At 45.2% G+C, this 17062-nt stretch overlaps 1 protein-coding gene across 4 annotated transcripts in view; it reads left to right on the top strand.

The window, feature by feature from the left end:
- Positions 1-15547, top strand: part of OGFOD2 (2-oxoglutarate and iron dependent oxygenase domain containing 2) — a 67754-nt gene extending 52207 nt beyond the window's left edge. For all 4 annotated transcript variants that reach the window (XM_069755731.1, XM_069755741.1, XM_069755735.1 and 1 more), the window contains 3 exons: positions 6673-6797; positions 13704-13961; positions 15135-15547. In XM_069755731.1, coding sequence (XP_069611832.1) covers positions 6673-6797; positions 13704-13961; positions 15135-15407 — 656 coding nt within the window. In that variant the 3' untranslated portion in view covers positions 15408-15547. The remainder of the gene's footprint in view (positions 1-6672; positions 6798-13703; positions 13962-15134) is intronic.
- The last annotated feature ends 1515 nt before the right edge of the window (positions 15548-17062 follow it).

Consider the following 17062-nt stretch of genomic DNA (forward strand, 5'->3'; position numbering starts at 1 on the left):
CCAGGGAAACCTGGTGGATATACACGTTGGACACCCTTGCACCTAGGGGCTTAAATAGGGAAATAGATTGGTCGGTTTAATCTAGTTCTCTAATTTCTTCCTTTTCCTTACAGATCCGTTGAGTCTCCAGGCGAGTTCCTTAGAGGTACACTACCCATTAATTTCTTAATACCTACACCACACACATCACCTACAGTGGTATCCTCTCCCCAGCCCCTTCTTTTCTCCTATGGCTACTTTCAAGGTTTCCCTACATTAGCCCTTTCCCCACTCGTACTTCCCATGCCTTCTCAGACAGCCTCAGTATTCTTTTTATTAATATACGCCGCCTTATTTTGTCAACAGCCACTGACACGCATTAAATTAGCACCCTAACATCTTTAATATGACGTTATACACCTATAACATATTACCCTGTTATCTTCCATATTATATTCGCCAACATGCCCCCCCTGGCTTTTTTCTGGCTTTTTTCTGGCACTTTAGACAGTATTTACCCCCACCCCTGGTTGCCCACATGGACACAGATACCCCGCAGCAGCCGCTGACATGTAAGGCGCTCTGGTCTCTTAGCAACCGGATTCTCACTGAATCGCCGGCTGCGCATGCGCAGTTGCACTCCCGGACCGCCCGCGTCACTTCCGGTGCCGCAGGTCCTACTTCCGGTTTGCGCTTATAAATCATTACAGCGCCGGCCACGCTACATACCGGCAGCAGGGCGCGGGAGCGCCGCTTAATACCACTATACACCAGGTAACCTACACCCCTATACATTGCCAACCGGCACTGCTATATTACTTCAACTATAATAGATTTATGTCCCTTACACATGCCCATCTCCTGTGTCTCCATAGCATCCACCCAAGGGCTGATATTGCGTTATTACACGCACCACTATCTGGCATTCCAGGTACATCTCATATCCTCTCACACACCTTATCCTCTATGTACCTCCCCTATCTCATGTGTCTATATCCGTTTTCCTGCAGTGTGTAGCTTCGTCCACAAGGACCTTCTCCTCCCCTACTATAAACATAGTAAAGGTAATGTTTTTTTACTCTGTACCCTCGATATTGATTGTCATAAGGTCTGGTTTCCGGATACCTTAGTCTAGCCTTGTGAAAAAGCTTTCTCTTCCCCTTTCTGTTTGGGGAACATATGTGGTGTTTCTATATATGCATGTAACATGCTATGTCACTGCTATTGTAATTTTCTCCATTTGGAGTTTACCCATTCTCCTATTTATGCATTCCAATGTCTCTTTTTTCCAGGCTGGGAACATTATTGGTTTTTTTGTTTTGTTTTGCAATATGATTTATTGTATATATCTTATGTTTATTTTGTTTTTTTGTTTTATTTTTCTTTAGCGATTATATGATTAAGGCCCTGGTTGGGCCGAAACGTCATAGTTACTTCTGGTCGCTTTCCTTGTACTATAATTATACTTGTTAATAAACTTTCCATCACCTTGCAAATATACACATAGAGTGTGCGGTGTACTATATTTTATCATATACGTAGGGCTTGCACAGCCCACTATACCAGCACCTCGCTCCCCCATTAAACCGAGTGCGCGCCAATTTTTGTTTATACTCTGCCATAAGTCTTGGCCGCTGCACCAGTTCGCCCTAATGTCCATCACAACTTTTGCCTATGATACAGCCACTTGCGCTAATATTGTGTCATCAGTGACTGGTTCCACTGAATTTCTTAAAACACCCGCAACCGATTTGAGAACCAGGGATTATGAAAAGACTAAGCGGAAGCTAGTCTCTTATGACTTACACTGCACTACCCTGGCCGAATACTTTCGCCAGAGCAAAATTCCTAGAGGATTGAGGTGTAATCTGCGACCCACACTATTCGCAGACAATCCTGAATTTTGCGAAAGGTACAAGCAGATCCTGAATAAATGCTCACTAGACATCATCATCCTAACAATAGAATACCTCCAGAAGGAAATTATTGACGTTCAAAAAAGTATCCAGGCCATCGAGACCCAGTTGACGACCACCCTCTCATCCACCGACTGGACCGCACTTAAAACTAAAACGGATAAAGCCATCTTGGAATTCGAGAGAAACCTGCAGGAACGTAAGAGACTCAAGTTCCAGAGGGATAGCGAGGATTACGCTACCGATAAGGTGTACCGATGGAGCGACTCGTCCAACACCACAAACTGGCGTCGTCGCAACTACTCCAGAAGACCAGGATCCTACAGCTCCGGCAGCGACTCCTCCACCAGTTCCAACAGGCAACATTTTTTAGCTACAGGCCGCAGAGGGGGACGACACCAAACAGACCAACCCGAAGATCGCGGCGTAGAAAGAATGTTGACCCGAAGCCAGGTAAGCCAGCCAATCAAGTGGTTAACATCTCCAGCTATTCCCTGTCACCAGCGGAACTGACCGTCCTACAGAAAGGATTATCTTTCTGTCCAACACCTCATTGGGACTCATTCCAACTCGAGAAGGACTTACATCGTTTCTACAGATCCATTAGACTTAAGACTCACTTTGGCAATTTACCAACATCTGTTCCGGTTGGGAGACCTCCCGGATCCACTGAAACTACCCCAGCACTGTCTATCTCTTCTCTGGGGCTTCGCAATACTAGCACTTTCTCTCCTCCTCATTCGTACCACGCTATTGAAACATTCATCTCTCTGGTAGATCGTGACATTAAATCCCTATCACATGAACAAAGACTAGGGTTCTTTCCCACGCATACCAACATGACACTGGAAGAGAAACAGGCACTTTCCTCCTTACGGTCCAACAATACCATTACTATAAAACCTGCGGACAAGGGAGGGGCCACAGTGGTCATGGATCGGACACAGTACCGGGGAGAGATCCTCAGACAGCTAGCAGACACCAATACTTACAAGATCATACCCAGGGATCCCACCACTGCGATCAGCACAAAAATTAGGGAAATCGTCAAAATGTACCAGGAGAACAACACGATTGATAGCAAGACAGCCACTTTTCTTCAGAACCCTCATCCTATCATTCCGGTTTTTTACGTCCTACCAAAAATACATAAATCCTTACAAAATCCCCCAGGTAGACCTATTGTGGCATCCACTGACTCGGTTCTTTCACCACTTTCAATATTTCTCGAAAAAATTCTGACACCCCTGACCAAAACCACTAAATCCTTCATATTGGACACTAACCAATTCCTTGAAAAAATTAAACAGCTACACCAGGTACCTCCCCATAGTATTCTTGTCACCATGGACGTCAACAGCCTATATACTTCCATAACCCATGAGAAGGGCATGCACGCCACCAGAGAACTTTTGCAACAAACGAACATGTCTCAGAATGCCATAACCTTTTGTCTTGAACTCTTACGTATGGTTCTCTTTGAAAATTATTTCCTCTTTGAGGATACTTACTATGCCCAAGTTTGCGGGACCGCTATGGGCTCGAACGTGGCTCCGGCCTACGCCAATGCATACATGGATTACTTTGAAACCCAGCACGTCTATACACATGAGTTTTTTACCCAACATGTCCTTGACTATTGTAGGTACATAGACGATATTTTTTTGATATGGACAGGGCCATCCAGCACCCTCAATATATTCTACTCCACCCTTAACTCCACTTTCCAAGAGCTTAAGTTTACCATTCACACCCACGAAGCCCAAATAGCCTTCTTGGATACACTAATACTGAAGGATTCCAGTGGATTCCTTAAAACGGATCTCTACACTAAACCAACAGACTGCAACAGTTTGTTACTATATTCTAGCTGCCACCCAACCACTACCAAAAACAGTTTGCCGAGGTCTCAATTCAAAAGAGTCTCCCGCATCGTCACGGACCCAGGGACGCGACAAATTCGACTCAAAACTATGGCACAAAAGTTCAGCGACAGGAACTACCCCTCGACCCTCTTAACACAAGAGCTTAATAGGTCCTCCAGTCCGCCCACGAGTCCTACACCACGTCAATCCCTGGAAAGGATACCGTTTGTACACACTCATCATCCTTTCATGACCAAGGTGTACTCTGTAATAAAAAAGCACTGGCCCCTCCTTGGCAGAGCCCATCCAGAAATCCCATCCTTCAGAGCACCAGCACTCATGAGCATGAGGAGACCTCCCAATATTCGTGACCAAATAGTCAGGGCAGATATGGGTAGCACACTTCGTGTACCAACTCAGCAATTTTTAAGCTCACGCCGCAATGGAACTTTCCCATGCTTGAATTGTGCCGCCTGCTCCAATGTGATAAAATCGGATAATGTAACACACCCAAGGACAGGGAAATCCTACCCCATTCGTGGCTTTTTTACGTGCAGCTCTAATTTTGTTATCTATGTCATTAAGTGCCCCTGCGGACTACTTTACGTCGGCGAGACCACACAGCACATACGGGATAGAATCGCAAGCCACAAGTCTACCATCAGGTGCAATAAAATCTGGCTCCCCCTGCCTGACCACTTTATGAAAGCCAGACACACAGTGGCTCAACTTAAATTTCAGGTTCTTGAACATGTACCCCGTCCTAGACGAGGCGGTAACCACATCAAATGTCTAAAATCCAGGGAAACCTGGTGGATATACACGTTGGACACCCTTGCACCTAGGGGCTTAAATAGGGAAATAGATTGGTCGGTTTAATCTAGTTCTCTAATTTCTTCCTTTTCCTTACAGATCCGTTGAGTCTCCAGGCGAGTTCCTTAGAGGTACACTACCCATTAATTTCTTAATACCTACACCACACACATCACCTACAGTGGTATCCTCTCCCCAGCCCCTTCTTTTCTCCTATGGCTACTTTCAAGGTTTCCCTACATTAGCCCTTTCCCCACTCGTACTTCCCATGCCTTCTCAGACAGCCTCAGTATTCTTTTTATTAATATACGCCGCCTTATTTTGTCAACAGCCACTGACACGCATTAAATTAGCACCCTAACATCTTTAATATGACGTTATACACCTATAACATATTACCCTGTTATCTTCCATATTATATTCGCCAACATGCCCCCCCTGGCTTTTTTCTGGCTTTTTTCTGGCACTTTAGACAGTATTTACCCCCACCCCTGGTTGCCCACATGGACACAGATACCCCGCAGCAGCCGCTGACATGTAAGGCGCTCTGGTCTCTTAGCAACCGGATTCTCACTGAATCGCCGGCTGCGCATGCGCAGTTGCACTCCCGGACCGCCCGCGTCACTTCCGGTGCCGCAGGTCCTACTTCCGGTTTGCGCTTATAAATCATTACAGCGCCGGCCATGCTACATACCGGCAGCAGGGCGCGGGAGCGCCGCTTAATACCACTATACACCAGGTAACCTACACCCCTATACATTGCCAACCGGCACTGCTATATTACTTCAACTATAATAGATTTATGTCCCTTACACATGCCCATCTCCTGTGTCTCCATAGCATCCACCCAAGGGCTGATATTGCGTTATTACACGCACCACTATCTGGCATTCCAGGTACATCTCATATCCTCTCACACACCTTATCCTCTATGTACCTCCCCTATCTCATGTGTCTATATCCGTTTTCCTGCAGTGTGTAGCTTCGTCCACAAGGACCTTCTCCTCCCCTACTATAAACATAGTAAAGGTAATGTTTTTTTACTCTGTACCCTCGATATTGATTGTCATAAGGTCTGGTTTCCGGATACCTTAGTCTAGCCTTGTGAAAAAGCTTTCTCTTCCCCTTTCTGTTTGGGGAACATATGTGGTGTTTCTATATATGCATGTAACATGCTATGTCACTGCTATTGTAATTTTCTCCATTTGGAGTTTACCCATTCTCCTATTTATGCATTCCAATGTCTCTTTTTTCCAGGCTGGGAACATTATTGGTTTTTTTGTTTTGTTTTGCAATATGATTTATTGTATATATCTTATGTTTATTTTGTTTTTTTGTTTTATTTTTCTTTAGCGATTATATGATTAAGGCCCTGGTTGGGCCGAAACGTCATAGTTACTTCTGGTCGCTTTCCTTGTACTATAATTATACTTGTTAATAAACTTTCCATCACCTTGCAAATATACACATAGAGTGTGCGGTGTACTATATTTTATCATATACGTAGGGCTTGCACAGCCCACTATACCAGCACCTCGCTCCCCCATTAAACCGAGTGCGCGCCAATTTTTGTTTATACTCTGTCAGTCAGTGTACTCTGCAGTGACTGAAGCCACACCAGTACGACTGAAAGCCCAAAGCTTCCGGGAGGAAGAAAGTTAATTATCTCCCGGCATCTGGGTTTCCAGTACAGCAGCCGCACGACTTCAAAATGCTTTTCACCTGCATATTAACCCCATAGCTGCAGGTTAAGTGTTTTTTTTTCAAATAGCAGTCTCCATTTAAGATTAAACTTTGGTCCCCATCATGCAGTCAAAAATGAGACGGCATTGTGTTGCTGGATGAATAACTGCTTTAATACTTTGTACCTGGTGACATTTGCCGTATTTGCCCCACGGTAATTGTACTATAATAGAAAGTACCAGTTCTGATGTTGCTAGATGTACGTAGTTTTTGTGAATGCCTGAGGAATACATTAATGACCCATTACATGCAACAGTCTGTCCATGTGAACTTGTTATGTACTGCTACTCTACTTATGTTTTGGTAGAATTGTGGATTAATTTATTTCTACTCATATATTTATTTATTTTTTGCAGGTAAAAGGATATATTGTTTCCCAGTATTTGTTCCCCAGTTTTGCAAAGACTTTGTGGAGGAGCTTGAAAGCTTTGAGAAATCACACTTGGAAAAGGGACGACCAAACACGATGAACAACTACGGGGTATTTTTTTTTTATCGCTATTACATAAAAGTGTAGTTGACAATTTTTTTGTTTTATGGTATATTAAATGACCACTGGAATAACAACAATAAACTACAGTCTGAAAAATGTTTACATATGGCTAGGGTCCCAGGAGCGTATATTCCCTCATCCGAGAGAATCCTGGTCGATTATGCAAATCACACATGGTGTGTTCCAATTCTCTCGCATTAGGAGAAAGTGGAGAAAAAATATTCTCCATTTTTCTCCATTCTGATGGTCCATGGAAATCAGTTTGCACTCAGAGGTCATCCGAGTGCAGTCCGATGGTTTCCACAAACTCATTGTGTTGCATGTCCAAGTGCAATTCGAATCTCAGATCAAACTCTGACATTCTGCGATTTATTTTATTGTTTTCCCTCTCTGACTGGCTCAGCCTGAGAAGGAATTTGGACATGTGCCACGGCCACATAGAATAATGGGATCGGCATAGTTTTAACTCCATATTTCAATAGACAAACATGAATGAGGCATCATAGGCAAAGGAGTTTGTATATTCTCCCCAGGTCCTCTGGTTTCCTCCCACACTCCAAAGACATATTGATAGGGAATGTAAATTGTGCGCAACAATGAGGACAGTGATGATGTTTATAAAGCGTGATGGAATTAATGGCGTTATATAAGTGAATAAAATAAATAGAGAGGCAGAAAGTTCATAACGTCATCCATAGGCCATAACCATAACTTTTCTGTTGATGCAGATCTCATATGCTTGATGCAAAAGTGGAGTAAGACTGGGATATAATACTCATGAAGATTAATTTCTCCTTTGCCTCATTGGGGGACACAGACCATGGTGTATGCTGCTGCCACCAGGAGGCTGACACTAAGTAATACAAAGAAAGTGATCTCCTCCCGTGCAGTATACACCCTCCTGCTGGCTCTCAACTCCTCCCCTGCAGTATACACCCCCCTGCTGGCCCCCAGCTAACCAGTTCTTGCTTAGTGTCCGTAGGAGGCACACGGACGGGTCTGCTATTCAGACCCAAAGAACTCTTCTTACTTTAACCTTTTACAACGGACGAAGGGAGCGAAGGATTCTTTCATGTTCCGATCTCTCCCGAACCAACAACAGGCGAGCACGGCAGTTTCACCTCTCCGTATCCTCTCCTGCGACGTGGGAAGCCACTGCCTGAGCTGATTTTAGGGGCGACGGGCCCCTTCAAGGGCACCGATCTCCCCCCTCCCTTATCAGACGAGCACTGGAGTTTCACCTTCAGTATCCTCTTCTGCAGCCAGGCCTATTGCCGGACATGCAGCCCTGCCCACCAGGTTTTACCCTCGGCTGTACAGAGGCACTTTTCAGCGTGGCGTCCGAGCAGCCCCCACTGCACCACCACTATTAAGAGCGGATGGTACACGGAGGCGGACGGTTCCTCTCCACCTCCCTGCTAAAGGAACGATGGATTGAGGACTTTTCTTATCCCTGCACCGTCCAAACAGCAGCAACAGCACAGGATCTTTTCTCAACCTCTGACCTGCTGAACAAAGCTGCATACTGGGGTAAGCGCTGGGACTCGAGCGGTTGGAGGGCTCTGCGCATCTGGCGGTTTATTCCCTCGTTCGGCGCCGGCTGGCTTCAAAAATTTAGCCCCCGGCTTCGGGTTTGTGTAGGCCGCAACCCGGAACTCTTCAGGCTCCGCCCCCCTATTCAGGCGCCTCTCATTCAGGACGAGCGCTCTATTCTCGGCGGCCATCTTCATCCTCCTGCCATTTCCGGACACGAGCTCATCCGGAAGTGGCTGCTGCATCGCACCGGCGGTACTCAGCGCTATTCCAGACGGGGGGCTCAGAATCTCGGTGAGGAGACTCCTCCCTCCGCACCCCTCCCCCGCACGCACCCCGGCAGCATAAAGGGACTAGCGTTCCCTCTTTTTTAATACTTAACACCTGCAATCTCTGGTTGTCCAGCAGCCTCTGGTCTTAAAGGCACAGGTCTTAAGGGTACATGACTGCATTCCCTGGCCTTAAAGACACATGCCCCTTATAGGTACATGTCCAGCTTTCCCTGGCTTTAACACATGACCAGCATCCCCTGGTCTTAAAGGTTCCCTAGTTTTTTAAAAGGGGCACATTACCAGCATTCTCTGCTCTTTAAGTCATGACCAGCCAGGAGCCAGTCACCTTCCACAGAGTACTTAGTTCAAATGAGCTCAGGAGCCCTCCGCCGCCGCCGATCCCGGCTCTTCCCAGAGTACCTGGTTCCCCTCAAGGGGCTTCACTTCTGGCATAATCTTTGAAAGGCACATGACCAGTATTCCTGGTCTTAAAGGCGCATGACCAGTATTCCTGGTCTTAAAGGCGCATGACCAGTATTCCTGGTCTTAAAGGCACGTGACCAGTATTCCTGGTCTTAAAGGCGCATGACCAGTATTCCTGGTCTTAAAGGCGCATGACCAGTATTCCTGGTCTTAAAGGCACGTGACCAGTATTCCTGGTCTTAAAGGCGCATGACCAGTATTCCTGGTCTTAAAGGCACGTGACCAGTATTCCTGGTCTTAAAGGCACGTGACCTGTATTCCCTGGTCTTAAAGGCGCATGACCAGTATTCCTTGGTCTTAAGGGCACATGTCCAGTATTACCTGGTCTTAAAGGCACATGACCAGTATTACCTGGTCTTAAAGGCACGTGACCAGTAGGCCCTGGTCTTAAAGGAACATGACCAGTAGGCCCTGGTCTTAAAGGTACATGGCCAGTATGCCCTGGTCTTAAAGGCACATGACCAGTATGCCCTGGTCTTAAAGGCACATGACCAGTATGCCCTGGTTTTAAAGGCACATGACCAGTATGCCCTGGTCTTAAAGGCACATGACCAGTATGCCCTGGTCTTAAAGGAACATGACCAGTATGCCCTGGTCGTAAAAGCACATGACCAGTATGCCCTGGTTTTATAGGATCATGACCAGTATGCCCTGGTCTTAAAGGCACGTGACCAATATCCCCTGGTCTTAAGGGCACATGACCAGTATGCCCTGGTCGTAAAAGCACATGACCAGTATGGCCTGGTCTTAAAGGCACATGACCAGTATGCCCCGGTCTTAAAGGCACATGACCAGTATGCCCTGGTTTTAAAGGCACGTGACCAGTATGTCCTCGATTTAAAGGTACATGACAAGTATGTCCTGGTTCTTAAAGGCACATGACCAGTATTCCCTGGTCTTAAAGGCACACGACCAGTATTCCCTAGTCTTAAAGGCACATGACCAGTATTTGCTGGTCTCAAGAGAACATCATCAATCTGAGGCTGGTCACCCTAACTGAGCTCTGGAGCCTTCCGCCGCTCATCCCCTAACCACAACCCATGGTTTCTCTGACAAGAGATGGAATCCCTCTGTGAACCCTCTGTGGCTCGGAGTGCTCGCAGGACCGATATACATGGTCCCTCTCCTACATGGGAGCCGTCGGCTAGCAGGGGCCGCAAGTGTTCTAGGAAATCGTACAGGCGTCTAGAAAACGGAAGTTTTCACTTCCTGATCTCTCCCCTATGATTTGTTGAGTACAACGCTGAATATGGATCGCATATTGCCTTGGATTGCCAGAGCTTCAGCAAAAGAGGGACTCTCCTATTTATACCATCAACAAATTGACGAGTGATTCACTGGACAGAAGCCTCTAAGTAGGTTGCCATACCTGGTCTGTTTTTTATGGGCGACGGGTCCTTTTAAAATGCACCGTTTCCCCCCCCCCCCCCACATCTTCAACACACGAACACATGCAGTGTCGCCTCCATGTATCCTCTTCTGTATCCAGCCCTAACGCCAGACAACCTGCCCTGTCCACCCGGGGACCTCAACTCTGGGGATGCACAGAGGCACTTATTTTTGGCGTCCGTGCACCCCCCTTTGTATCACCACTATTCAGCGGATGATGCAAGAAAGCGGACGATCCCTCTCCACGTCCCTGTTAAGAGGATGATGAATCGAGGGTTCCTAATTTTCTAGTCTGCACGATGATGGCAAGAGACCTTCTGGTTGCAGCCCCGCCTTTTGCCACTTGGCAGACTAATCGGGTAGAATTTCTTGTGGTATACCTACCAGTATCTCCGCCCGATGTATCATCAATTAAAATACCACAGACGGTCGGATAGCAAATCTGGTGCGTTCCGTCTTGTGGTTTCGGGTTCAGCGCTCTCCACCACATGGGTTGGTTGACCAATAGTCCACTGGTCAGAGACCTTAACTACTTCGATTCAAATCAAATCTTCTGAGCGGGAGACTAACAAGGGATCGTGTCTTTTCTACAGACCCATCCAGCAGTGGAAGCGTTGTCCAGGACAGTCTAGATCTAAGGAATCTTGGTTTCAAAAAGGAGGCAACGAAAAGTAAGATCATTCCTGGACCTCAAACTTCTAACAACCTTTCACAGGCTCCTCCTTTTTCAGATGGAGTTCCTCCGCTCAGCCATCGACATTCGGGATTCTTACCCTCACATGCCTATTTTTTCCCCCTCTACAATAATCTCTTCGCCTTTCCATTCGCGAACAGCAAGGGTCATAGCGGTGGTCATGTGCTTCTTGCATCCTAGAAGCATAGTCGTTCTGCTCTACTTGGTCGACTTTCTAGCCGCTCTTCAAGGACCACGCTGAGTCGTCTATATCACTTGCAATACCCTCTCACTTGGGCTAGCAGCTAAACTTAGACAAGTTTTTTCCTCATTCCCAGCCCAGCAGATCCTCTTTGAGGATGATCCTGCACAAGAAGGATGTTGATTCTTTCTCGAGTCAAGGTCGTGGCCCTTCAACACGGAGCTTGTGCACTTGATCTCTCATTCTCTCGGTTCATTCAATTCGCTAGGAGGGTTCTGAGGAAAAAGTCGACAATGGAAGAAGTATCTTTCGCTCCTCTCGTTTGCAGCAAGTGAATCAGGCTTTCAAAGTTAGTCTCTAAGCTCCATCCTCATCCAGAGCCTTCTCCTGGTCCAATGGTTATTAGGGAATACCGATGCCAGTCTTCTTCTCCCGATCATTTCTCTGGACATCCGAACGGTACGGCTAATCCTACAGCAGGTCCACTGCCTTTAGATGGATCAACCATCCGTCTTCAATTGGATAATGCCACGGCTGTACCATACGTCAATCATCTAGCAGGTACCCACAGTCAAGCGCCATGGCCGAGGTACCTCGCACTCTCTGATGGGCCGAGATCTATCATTTGGTGATCTCAACAGTACATATCCCTGGAGTAGAACACTGGACGGCTGACATATTCAGCCGTCAGGGTTTCTCCTCAAGTGAGTGGGAACTTCACACGGAAGTCTTCCTTCGGATATGCCTTCACTGGAGTACTCCAGTTGTAGGTCAGATGGCGTCCAAGCTGAACGCCAATGTACTCCAGTTCATGGGTTGGCCTCGAGATCAGAGACCATCGCAGTGCATGCTCGGTTTTCCATGGTACCAATTTCCATATCCCCTCTTCCACTACGTCTAAGGTCCTTTTGGAAGCAGAAAGGGCCCCAGTGATCCCGGGAGACCCGCACTGACCATGTCAGGTTTTCTCACTTGCGGTGCTAGTATTTTTCCATCTTAGTTCGACAAAACTGGAAATATGGTCTTTCTCACAGGGAGCCTTCACCTGTAGTTCTTCCCTACCGCGTACCGTTAGATCTGTGGGACCTTAATGGTCCTGGGGATCTTACAGTAGACTCCTTTTTCGATCCAGAAAGACTTTACTATCAGGGAAGGTCACACCCTTTTTTTCTCTGCGTTCTTGTCATCTGGATGAGTCTTCAGAGCTCGCCGCTCTGTTTTCTTTCAGTCTCTTTTTCTTATTACCATCAAAGCAAGGTTGCCCTCAAGCCATCCCCTTCCCTCGTTGCCAAGGTGGTTTTGTATTCCCACTGTTGCAGGAGCATCGTCCTCTCATCTCCTTCGGCTTCAGTCCACAAGACGGAAGGGGTTCTCCATAATCTGGAAGAAGTAAGTGCTCCGAGCGGGTACGTATCGAGGACGGCGTCCTTCCGAAGGTTGGACACTTTACTTGGGCTTCTCGATGGTAAGAAGGCTTCCTGACGGTCACAGGAAGTGTTTAACCGTTTCATCGGCCATGTTAGCCTGGTGGATTCTTTTCACCATCCAGGAGTCCTTCCGTGCTAGATGTCAGCCTATCTCCCTGTCTGAGGGCTCTAGGCTCCAGACGTCGGAAGCACGACCGCAAGCTTACGAATTCCTCCAGTCCGCAGGCATTCTTGCAGCACTATAATTCACACACTTCCACAGATGCGAGTCTGGGCAGGTGGACTTTGCAGGCCGCGGTGGCGCACTTGTCAGTAGCGGTTACACGGCCTGATCTGATGTTGTCCCCACTCAGGGACTGCTTTGGGACGTCCCATGGTCTGTGTCCCCCAATGAGGTGAAGGAGAAATAGGGATTTTTGTGTACTCACCGTAAAATGCTTTTCTCCGAGCCATACATTGGGGGACACAGCTCCCTCCCTATTATTAGTTTGTACTTGTTTTTATCATTTGATATGTTATACTCTCCTATATATTGTGACATGCTATACGCTTATATGTTCTAATTGATCTCCTACTGCTTTTGCACCGAACTGGTTAGCTGGGGGCCAGCAGGAGGGTGTATACTGCAGGGGAGGAGCTAACTTTCTTTGTATTACTTAGTGTCAGCCTCCTGGTGGCAGCAGCATACACCATGGTCTGTGTCCCCCAATGGATGGCTCGGAGAAAAGGATTTTACGGTGAGTACACAAAAATCCCTATATTGTGATTGGTAAAAAATATAGTTAAATTCCCTCCTTAGGTTTAATTGTTCATCATTTCCTTTACCCTGTTTCCTGGCATAAAAGTTACGATGACTTTTAATTATCAGAAAAAAATAGCAATATCCTATTTCACTTCTTTTGCCTTTCTACCTAGATCCTTCTGAATGAGCTTGGACTAGATGAGTCCTTCATTACCCCTCTCCGAGAAAAATATCTCTGTCCTCTTGCATCTGTTTTATATCAAGATTGGGGAGGTGGTTGCTTGGATAGTCACAAAGCTTTCGTCGTGCAATATTCTGTAGATAAAGACTTGGATCTGAGCTCCCACTATGACAATTCTGAGATTACCCTGAATATTTCACTGGGAAAAGAGTTTACTGATGGAAGCCTGTATTTCTCTGACATGAGAGAGGTAAGCATACTGCACACTTGTTTAGAATTTTTCATTTTTACTAATGCACCTTACTACACCCTGGCTCCTCTAGATCACCAGAAATACTAGCACTTGTGTTTTCACCACCCTTAGCTACCAGGAATTTCCCCACTTAGGCTTGCATCACATCATTTTTTTTTTCTCCCATTTACTATTGAGAATCCTGTAGGATAACATGCAATACCTAGAACATGCTAAATAATGTCAAGGTTGCAAAGATGCACTTGTAATGTGAAGAGAGAAAAAACATCAAGAATCTGACTGTAGGGTTTTGTTTTTTTTTGTTTTTTTGTTTTTTTTTTACACAAATTTTACTGAAAAACTGAGATTTTATAGAGGGGGGTGGGAAGAAGGATTGAAACGTTTTGTGCAATTGCGATGATTTCCTGGCATAGCTATATTTCAAAACTACGCTCTACACTAACGCCAATCTTGACATATTCTGCAACGCAACATTTCGACATTTTTGTGGCTTTCAAATCTCATTCCATGCAATCATATCCTCAATCAATGTTCCAACGTTTTTGTTCTGTATTAGCTACTGAACAGTGGTATTCCATATTCTTCTACAGGATGCGTGCCCTGTAGGTAATGTGATGCACAGTACACTAGAATTACACATCAATATACTTTGTAGCAGTGCACCAATATACAGTCTAAGGGTATGTGCACACGTTGCGGATTCTGTGCGGATCCGCAGCGTTTTTTTTAGGTGCAGAAACGCTGCAGATTTACAATTGATTTACAGTACAATGTAAATCAATGAGAAAAAAAAATGCTGTGAACACTTTGCGGAAAATCCGCTGCGGTTTAAAAGAAGTAGCATGTCACTTCTTTTTTGTGAATCTGCAGCGTTTTTGTACCCATTCCATTATAGAAAACCGCAGGGGTAAAAAACACAGCAAATCCGCAAGAAAACCACAGCAAAAACGCACAAAAAGCGCTGCGGAACCGCACAAAAACGCAACAAATCCGCAGGTGCGTTTTCTGCCAGGAGAGGCAGAATCCGCACCAGAAATTCCTAAGGCTAATCCGCAACGTGTGCACATAGCCTTAAAGGAGTTCTATATCTTTACCATCATGGTCAATAGGTCTAAAAATGGTCTATCGTTTTTTAGAAAACTTTTAATGTCTCGCTACTATTTCACTCAGGTGCCATCCAATGAGAGAAGCTATACAGAGGTCGAACATACTATCGGCCATGGAATACTCCACAGAGGTCAGCAAGTTCACGGAGCTCTTCCCGTTACGTCTGGGGAAAGATGGAACCTTATAATATGGATGAGGGCATCATCCATACGTAATAAACTGTGTCCCATGTGCAACAAGGAACCCCAACTAGTAGAGACCATGGGACTAGGAGATGGATTTACAATGATAAAGGAAGATGGAAGAGAAACTGTGGATGTTTGCACTTTAGTCTAAAAACATTTAATTCAGTAAAAATGGCAATGTAAAACTCAAATATTGCTGTGAAAATTGATATTTAAAATGTTCCATCTTCTCTAGCTACAATAGTAATATAAATTTGACTTTTTAATAAAGTGATTTGTCCAACTTTACAATAGTTTCTTTTGTTCATGTAAAGATACTTTGCGATCTTCATGAAAAATCCATGTGGCTCTCCCCATAATAACCGATTACTTGGCTTGTAAAAGTTTGGGCACCCCTGGTGAAAAATTACTGTTGTTGTGAACAGTTAAGCAAATTGAAGATGAAATAAATAAAATAAAAGGCCTAAAGATGACATATTTCCATTGTATTTTAGGAAAAGAAAATGTATACCGTATTTTACAGATTATAAGGCGCAACGGATTATAAGACACGCCCCAAATTTTGAGGAGAAAACTAGGAAAAAACCTTTTTTTAATAAAATGGTGGTAATCCATGAGTATTATTGCTTCCTGGGGTGGTTGCCGCGTTGGAGCAGGGTACCAGGGTTGCTGCAAGAGTGGAGCGTTGCTGCAGGCTGGGATGAGGGAGTTTTCCGATATGCGGTGCACCGCTGCGGGTGCTCGGTGCTCTGCCAACATTTTGTGAAAGCCCAGCGCTCCGGCAGTGGCGCGCTGCACATCTGAACACCCCCTTATCCCAGCCTGTGCAACGCTCCACTTTTGCTTCCTCCAGCAGGGACCCTGCTCCACCGCGGCCGGTAAGGTATATCCGCATTATAAGTCGCATTCCCATTTTCACCCCCAATTTTAGGGGGAAATAATCTGGGGAAAAAAATGGTATATGTCATTTCTTTCATTTTAAAAATTACGAGATGAAAAATGTAACAATACAATAGTTGGGCACCCTTGGAGATTTCTGTGCTCAGATAAGTTTGACCAAGATTTCAGACCATAATTAGCCTGTTATATTATATATACAGCTCTGGCAAAAATTTAGAAAACCCTGTCATGGGCAGCCCAATCTCCAGACCCAAACCCCATTGAAAACCTCTGGAATGTAATCAAGAGGATGATGGACAGTCCCAAGCTCCTCTTATTTTCCCCCTCACTCCTCTCATTCCCCCCTAACACTTGTCATTTCGACCTCACATCTGTCATTTTCCGATCACTCCACCATTTTCCCTCACTCCTTTCATTTTGCACTCACACCTTTTCATTTTCACCTCACACCTCTCATTTTCACCTCACACCTCTCATTTTCACCTCACACCTCTCATTTTCTCCTCAGTATATACATGTTTGTCATCTCCTATATATATATATATATATATATATATATATATATATATATATATATATATATAGTATACACCTGTATGTCATCTCCTGTATATAGTATATACCTGTATGTCATCTCCTCCTACATATAGTATACACCTGTGTCATCTCCTGTATATAGTATATACCTGTATGTCATCTCTTCTGTATATAGTATATACCTGTATGTCATCTCTTCTGTATATAGTATATACCTGTATGTCATCTCTTCTGTATATAGTATATACCTGTATGTCATCTCTTCTGTATATAGTATATACCTGTATGTCATCTCCTCCTACATATAGTATATACCTGTATGTCATCTCCTGTATATAGTATATACCTGTATGTCATCTCCCCTGTATA

This window comes from Ranitomeya imitator, chromosome 1 (assembly GCF_032444005.1).
Source record: "Ranitomeya imitator isolate aRanImi1 chromosome 1, aRanImi1.pri, whole genome shotgun sequence".
Taxonomy (NCBI): domain Eukaryota; kingdom Metazoa; phylum Chordata; class Amphibia; order Anura; family Dendrobatidae; genus Ranitomeya; species Ranitomeya imitator.